The 8,979-nt window shown below is 35.1% G+C and overlaps 1 protein-coding gene across 1 annotated transcript; it reads left to right on the top strand.

Annotated features, from left to right (window-relative positions):
* The first annotated feature begins 7,753 nt into the window (after positions 1–7,753).
* LOC149166158 (uncharacterized) lies at positions 7,754–8,509 on the top strand. Its single transcript, XM_089430070.1, has one exon. It carries the CDS (start codon positions 7,754–7,756, stop codon positions 8,507–8,509), a length of 756 nt encoding a protein of 251 aa, XP_089286196.1.
* Positions 8,510–8,979: the final 470 nt, after the last annotated feature.

Raw genomic sequence — 8,979 nt, 5'->3', positions numbered from 1 at the left:
GAGCCAGATTTAGAGCCAGGCTACTCATCCCAATTGAGAAAAAAATGCACTAAAATTTGGTGCTAAATCTGGCGCAAATTGCATGTTTTGTTGTAGTGCATGTACAGTCTAAAATCCTTTAATGCCTTTACCAAAGCAAAGGCTTGTTTCTCCATGATGTTGTACCTCATTGATGAATCCCTCAGAGCTCTTACGAAGAAAGCTATGGGTTGTTCATGGCCTTCATTGTTTTTCTGCAATAAAATAGCTGCAATAGTATGCTCATATGCAAAAGAAAAAAATATAAAATCCTTTGTAAAGTCAGGGCTTATCAAAACAGGAGCAATAGTTAAAGCTAACTTTACTTCATTAAAGGATTTGTTGGCTTTAGTATTCCATTTTATTTCCATGTCTTTCTTTAACAAATTTGTAATGGATCTTAAGATTTCATCCAAGTTAGGAATAAATATTCTCAGAAAATTTATCCTACCAATGAAGGATTGAACTTCTTTCTTGTTTCTGGGAGGGTCAATTTTCAGTATGGCTTCGACTCTGCTAGGATCAATTCTAATACCTTCTTTGGAAATGATATGACCTAGAAGTTTTCCCTCCTCTAAACCAAAAATAGTTTTCTTAGGGTTTAAGGAGATACCATATTTTTTGCACTTTTCAAAAACTCTTCTTAAATGCATCAAGTGTTCTTCATCTGTCTTTGAAAACGTAGTTATATCATCTAGGTAAATCACAATGGACCTATCAATTTCATCCGCAAAGGCTATGTCCATTTCTCTTTGGAAAGTGACCCCAACATTCATAAGACCAAAAGGAAATTTTACATACATAAAAAAATCCCCATGGTGTAGTAAATGTTGTTTTGTGTTAATCATCAGGACGAACTAGAACCTGGCTTTATCCTGAGGAACCATCCAAAAATGAAATTCTATTGGAACCAACTACGTTTTGTATGATGTGATCCATTTTGGGCAAGGGAGAGTTATCTTTAAGAGAAACCTTGTTAATATTTCTAAAATCTACACAAAGCCTAATTTCACCTATTTTCTTTCAAGCAGGTACTAGATTTGAGACCCATTTCTTTGCATTGAAAAGTTTCTTGACTTCATTTTCTATCAAAGGCAATAAGATTGGGTTTATTGTCCTCAATTTATGTTTAAAATACTTTTGATATTCCTTGATGGGAATGGTGTGTTGAATGATACTTGTACCATAATATTTGAAGTCTTCATAACTCCAGGCAAACATATCAGAAAATTCTTTAAAAAGTTCAATGTGTTTTTGTTTTTCTTTAGGAGGTAAGGATTTAGACAATTTGACAATTTTAGGTTTCTCTGCAGTTCCTATGTTACAGTCTCCTACCTCAAGTCCTATAGGTTCTATTTTTGGCTTCTTATCTAAAAGTCAAAAGACTCTTAAAATGGAACCAATCCTCTTGGTAACACATTGTCCCTTAATTGCAGAACCTCAAGTTCTTCTTGATTATCATCAAATTCATTGAACACTATTTATTTTTCATTTTTATCTATATCAATATTTACAGACTCAAATTCATCTTTAATTTGTAAAAAGTTCTCTATTTGTTTATCATTACCAAAAACTTGCCAATATCTTACATTATCAAGAACAGTTGGCCTGTGTTTTACTTCCACCACATATTTCCTATTTGGATGAAAAGGAATTTTGCAAGTGTTAGCTGAAACACGCAAGGCATCAACTAAAATATTTTGGCGTTGAGGGATAACATACAAATCATATTCAAAAAAGCATTGCAAAAAATATAAGATTGCATTTCTATAGGCTCTCAGTCTAGGGTGTTTAGCAGCGTATTCACCCTTAATTTGATTGATTCTTAGCTCAGAATCCCCATGCATAGAAATTCGTTTTACTCCTAATCTCTTTAAAATTTGCAGCCACAAGATTAGTGCCTCATACTCAGCTATGTTATTGGTGCACTGAAAAATAAGTTTGTAACCATGTCCCTTTGCCATATTTTTTATTATTATTTTACAATGAAAACACATGCCCATGATCCATCCTTACTCATAGCCCCATCAAAATCCATATTCCAAAGAGCCTCTCCCTCTACATATTTTTCTTCAATATCCAATTTTATTACTTTTGTATTATTGATTTTAGCTTCTAAGTGTGAAACTTCATTTTCTACACATTCATTATTGTACAAGATAAATGAATCCATGTATGAATGTACTAAATACAGGGGGTAATTGTTGGGTTTGTCTTGACTACTAACCATGTACTTCATTAGTGTTTCCCTATATAACCTTATTGGCTGACCAAACACTGGAATGGTAGCATAATTCATATCCATTTGTAAAGTTCCTTGTAATTTTTCTCCCTAGGATCTAGAGAGCAACATTCCATACTTAGGAGGTATGTCTGCTACTACAATGTCCATTACCAAGCTCTTTGTTGGTATTTTGACTAGAGTAACACATAAATATTTGATTAATCCTAAGAATCTTACTTTACTTGAATCAAATGAATATAAATATTTGTAGGGCCTAGTTATGTCTAATCCTAGTTTCTCCATAATAGCCCTAGGAATTAAATTGTGTGAGGCTCTAGAATGAGTCAGAGCATTTTGTAGAATTTTATCATGAATATTCAAGCTAATTTAGAAATGGGGTACACTACCATCCTGATATTTTCCTTTGACCTCAAGCCCAAACAATAACTCAGGTTGGTCATTAGTCAAATTGACTGTGTCAATCCCTTCCCCTATCTTCAAGGCTTTTATGACTTGTGATCTGTATGCATTTTTTTTTATTCAGTGAGAGGAATAGAAATTTTTACTTTAGCCATTTCATTTTCAATGCTAAAAGATGTAGGAGGTTTTTCTATTTCTTTAGCAGTTGCATCTTGTTTCTTAGAAGTTTCCTTTTGAGAATCATCTTTAGGCTGACTAGTAGAAGGGGTATCATTTTAGGTCTTCTTGGGAGGAGTGTTAGCAGTATTTTTACTGCTCAAGTTATATTATCTATGTACTTCCATAATTACATTCTGATATCCTTGTTTGTAGTGTTCAGAGTCTAATGGAATGGCTTCTGGTTGTGAGAGTAGGAAATTTCTTGCTCTTCCTTAGTCAGGAAAACATGGTCAACTTTGGTTTCCTCAAACAAATTTATTTAATTGTCATCAGGATCTTCAAGTATTTTAGCTTCCTCATCTACATAGTTTTCTTGAAATGGAGATCTAATCTATTGCTGATCATTTTGGCCTTTCTTCTCTCTTTGTTTAATCTAAAAATGGTTTTTCTTGAAATTTGGATTTATAATTTGGGAACCACCTTGGTTTTCCCTTAGATAAGTTCTATTAGCAATAGAAATTCTCTCAATCATTTTCTCCATTGTTCTTAATAAAGTATCCAACTTAACATCAAAGGAAGAAGAAGAATGTTCCTCTTTTATAATAACTCTCCTTTCAACTTTCAGTCTAGATCTCTTTGTTAATAGATTGGCTTCAACACTAACTACATTTCTCTGCATTTCCTTAAGGGTTACAGCGTTTCTTTCTCTTAGTTGGTAAGACATATCAGGGTCAAAACCATCTGGGAATTTAATTAGGGCTAACCCTGGAGGAGGTTGTATTGTTGTAGGGATAGAGTTATAGACATTGTTAAATCTGATACAATAGTCCTAGACTGATTCACCTGGGGATCTTTTGATACTTTCATACTCTGCTAAAATTTGTAGAGGGTTCTTTTTCACTTCCCATATTCTAAGGAAGGTGTCATGAAATTGAGCAAGGTCTGAGATAGAGTTGGCTGGTAACCCTTTAAACCATTTTTTAACCTCACTAGTGAGACTTTGAGAAAACAATATCATTTTCACATAAGCATCATCTATCTCTTGGAGATCTAAGTAGTCATTCATTTTATCAATATGTTGTTGAGCAGTTATGGGCCCAGTGTTATCAAATTGAGGAATCCTACTCTGGTAATCTTGAGGAATTGCATTGAGTTGTGCAGGTAGGAACAAGGGGGCATATCAAGTTGCCATGATTGGTATTTGAGATGTCGATGGGACTACAATATGTGTAGGTATGGAAGGTATGAAAGGGGTTATAATTACACTTTGTTGTGTTGATGTAAAGGTGGTAGTGGTTGAAGATGAAATCGGTATATTGAAAATGGGGGTGATTATTTGAGGTGCAGTAGGAATAGAAGGAATTTATAGAGGAATAGAAACAACATTAAACACTAGAGGGGTAGAAATAGTAGAAATCTCTAAAGGGGTACTATGAGCAACAAGAATTTCTAATGGAATAGAAAAAATAGGTGGAATTATTAGTGAGGTTGGAGAGGAAGAAACAAAATAAGAAGAATAAGGTTTAGGTGATTGATGAAGGAGGGATTTATGCACTGCTTGATCTAACTAGATAACCAAGGCTTCAAGTTTGTCAAATTGTTTAAGTTCATCATCAAGAGAATTTGATTTATAAGGTTTTAGTAGGCTTTCATCAATCACAGTTTTAGGCACAAAGTTATCAGATTTACTTCTAAAAAGACTATATTGAAAAGATAGATAAAATTCTATATATTCTAAAGTGACAAAATTAGGAAGGGAATTAACCCTAGGAAGAGGACCTTCACTTGATTCACTCTCAGATACACTTTTCTTTCTAATTATTTTTTCTGGATTATCTACAATTTTCAGTGGATTTGGATATGGATTAGCTCTAATATAAATTATTTTAGGAGCCAAATATACTATTAAGTATTCACATATAAGATATATACAAATTTTAAAGTGGAAAACAACCTTAAATCAGAATCTATTTCTGAGCCACAAAACCTAGAAATAGCTTTAAGTTCTGAAACAAAAATTTACTAAGGAAAAAATTAATACAAATCCGATTTGCTTGAAGTCCCCAATATGGTCACCAAGATGTTATCACTCCATAATTTCTTAAGGCTGTGAAAGAAACATAGAGGTAACCACAGAACCACTTTTAAGTTTAGAAGCTAGCCCTTCTAAACATGGAGAGAGATATCTCTGTCAAATTTAGCTTTGTTGTGGTGGGATTTTAAGCTAGATGTAAGGTTTAGAGTTTGTTTTTTTAATTTTTTGGTTGAGGCTGCAAGGTAAGGCCATTGGACAATGTATTCAAAGTCTTAGAGTGATCAAGTGCATAAATATCAGACCAAAAATAACAGGGAAAGGTAGGCATGCCTTTGGATCTTTAGAGCTTGATGGAGTAATAGGGAAGAAAAAGGTCCAGAACCAATTAAACATAGATCAATTAAAAATTTTATATTTAATTTCAGTTGGAAAACATATATATTTCTTAAAAGCCAAGATAGGTTGTAATTAACAATTTCATCCCATAATCTTATTTTAAATAATAGAGAAAAGAAACACATACGAAACACAGAGATATTACAGAATTACAAGTAGAAAAAACATCACCAATTAAGCTTGACACATGAATCCTGGAAAACTATCTGTATTAATGAGAAATGGTCACTTTAGCTCAGTGAATAGATTTACATCAAATGGTAGTCCTTTATTGATACAAGTCCCAACATTTCTACTTAGATTTGGGAAGTACTTATACAAAGTTTTAGAAGAGTAGGAATGACTTGTTATAGTGTTTTTTGTACCCAACGTTTTGGACTACCAAGTGAGTCCATCATTAGGGGATGCGTCAATAGATATTCTCCAAATCTTAATGATGTATCAAGAGCTATATTTAGGGTGTATATATATGGGTTATTAAAGAAAAGAAATAAGAAATAGGTCAGCTCTTATCCTACTAGATTTATTTATTTATTTATTTATTATATTTATTATTATTATTATTATTATTATTATTATTATTATTATTATTTAATATTAATTAATTAATTACAATATTTATATATAACTATATATTTTTTATTAATAAGTTTAATACATAAATCAATTTATTAATTTATTAATAAGATAAAGAGATAACTTAATTAATTAATTTTATTATTTATAGAATTAATTATTATGTTTATAATTTTGTTGATTATTTTCAATAATTGGTTTAATTGATTCATTGACTTGATTACTTAATTAATTAATTTCTTTGATTAATAAAATTAATCAATTTGTTTGATAAATAAACTTAATTAATTTAATTAATTATTTTTTATTAATATGATTATCAATTTATTAAAGTGATTATAAAGGGATAAATTAATTATTTAATTTTGTTATTTGTTGAATTAATTGTTATTTGTATTATTTATATGTAAAACTAATTTTTTAATTAATTTGATTAATTTATCTATTAATATGTTTAACTAATTTGTTTGATTAATTAATTAAAAGAATAGATTAATTTAATTATTTATTATTTGTTAATATGTCTATTAATTTTTTTAAAAAAAATCTGTTGCTGTTGTGCGCGCGCGCACCTGAGCCTGCCTTCGAGCCTGCTTGCCTGCATCAGCTTGATCGACCAGCATCATGGATCCTCCGGATCCGCCCGGTTGGGATCCGGAGCTACAGCGAGCCTTCTCAAATCTGGTTAAATCTCTTCCCCAGCAAAGACCTAGGCCAACAACAACGAAATTTGTGAAGAAGTTAGATATTTTACAGGAAGTTCATTTGCCTCCGACCATTCCTCGCATGGCAGCCATTTCCTTAGCAGAGAAAGGATTAATCGGGCAATTTACAAGACTATGGCCTTCCCCCAAAACAGTGCAAAGGTGGCTTGAACGGAACTGGTCGGACAAGATCCAAGGCAAAATATCCATCAGATTCTGTGGTAGAGGATACTTCACATTTCATTTCGAAACTAAGGAGGACAAGGACCTAATCTTCAGAAACGGGCCTTACTTTATGGACTCCAGGGGTCTCTATCTCAACAAATGGACCCTGGATTTCGATCCAGAGCAAGATATTCCAAGCGCAGTTCCAGTCTGGGTCAGGCTGCCCCATCTCCCTCTTCACTGCTGGGGTGACATTTCAGTCAAAGCAATAGATAACGCGGTCGGTAAATACATAGACCGCAGTGAACCCAAAGACAACATGCAGGCATGTGCGCGGATTTGTGTTGAAGTTGATCAGGGGCGTGGACTGTCGGAAGCCATCAAACTGAAAGTAGACGACTGGTGCCACATTCAGCAGCTGGATTATGAACAGATCCCCTTCAAATGCAAGGTATGTCACGAATACAGACATTTTGCAAATAGATGTACTAAAATCATAAATGTAGAAACAGAAGAGCAAGAAGGGCAATGGGAAACTATTAAAAGAAAAAAATCATCACCCCCTCAGAAACCATCGGACTCTGAAGCCCCTGGGCCTTCCCACCAACACCCCTCCAATCTTCATTCAGCCCACCAGCTTCCTTCCTCTTCCTCCCAGCAACCTCCTCTCCATCACCCCTCCTCTCCCCCTCGATCTGCGGATCCTTCCATTCCTCCATCTTCTAATCCTTTCGCATCTCTCACTGAGGAAGATTCCGACCCCTCATCTGATCCTCCTCTCCATCCCTCTCCCCCTCACATTTCTCAACCCTCCCCTAATACCCCCTCCGCCAGAATAACCAGAAGTTCTTCAAAGGATCATGGAGCGCCCAGTGATGTTCCCAAAAAAGGGCCTGGCAGAAAATCGGCCAAACAGCAGAGAGAAGAAAGTACTCAGAAAGATATCGCCATGGGCTCTCAGACTCCTATAGAATCCTTTATCCTTGGACACTCGGATAAAGAAAATAATAACAAAGGCAAAGAGAGGCGAGCACCTCTCCATGTAACTGGTAAATCATGATGAAAATGCTATCCTGGAACAGTAGGGGACTAGGGCACCCCTCCAAGATAGCAGCCCTTAAGGATTTAATCCAAAGTGAAAAGCCTGAAATCGTCCTTGTTCAAGAAACAAAGCAAGATCAATCTGAAATTAATAGAGTCATCAGCCAGCAAAAGCGTTACAGTGGTTGTGCAAGTGAAGCAAGAGGAGCCTCAGGTGGCATCCTAACAATGTGGGACAATAACAAATGGAGCTGCAAATCCACTAAAATACATCAGAACTGGATCAGTGTTAATCTAGAAAGCAAGGAAGATGGATCAACGGTAAAAATCTACAATATTTATGCTCTGAATCAATACAGGGAGAAAGAAGTGTGCTGGAACACTTTGGAAACAAATATAGAAGAAGAACAGGACAACAATCTCATTCTTGCAGGGGACTTCAATTTGGTTTTGCATGCCAACGAAAAAAGAGGGGGAAACTTCAACCCAGACCCTTTCAGAAATCGACTTGAGAACATTATGCAGGATCAAGATCTGATTGATATCAAACCCAAGAACCGCAGGTATACCTGGAGCAACAGACGATTAGGAGCTGGCAACATCATGGAGCGCCTTGACAGGTTCCTCATAAATATAACATATCTGTCCACCTTCACTACTGGCCAGTCAAACATTCTTAATGTCTCCGCCTCTGATCATTATCCAATAATTCTTACTCTGCACAGTCATTGCCAGCTAGGACCTCTTCCTTTCAAATATTGTTCCCTCTAGAATCGTATCCCTGCTGCAAAAGACACGGTGTGGCAGGCTTGGACCCAACATGTAGAAGGCTCCCCGACTTATATCTGGGAGACAAAATTAAAGAGAACAAGACAGGCTTTAAAAAACTGGGCAAAGAGCAATTACCAAGAGCCCGAGTTGAGTAAAAAGAAAATTAAGAAAGATCTTGAGGAAGTGCAGCAAAATATTGAAGTCTTTGGGCTTTCCCACCAAGCCAAAGAGAACGAAATAAGACTTTATACCCAACTAAGACAAACTATAAGGGATGAAGAAACTAAATGGAGACTGAAGTCAAGGCAGCTGTGGCTGCACGAGGGAGACAAAAATACTTCGTATTTTCATAAGCAGGCTACAATTAGAAAGGTTCGAAATACGGTGAGCACAATTAGGGATAGCGAGGGGAATAGCTACAACACCCAGGATTCCATAAAAGAAGCAGCCACCAATCACTTCAAAAACCT

This window comes from Pinus tabuliformis, chromosome 5_1 (assembly GCF_031772625.1).
Source record: "Pinus tabuliformis cultivar Carrire ecotype Pingquan chromosome 5_1, CPIR1, whole genome shotgun sequence".
In the NCBI taxonomy this organism is placed as follows: Eukaryota; Viridiplantae; Streptophyta; class Pinopsida; order Pinales; family Pinaceae; genus Pinus; species Pinus tabuliformis.
The sequence above is the reverse complement of the archived record's forward strand: the minus strand, read 5'-3'. Positions and strand labels throughout refer to the sequence as shown.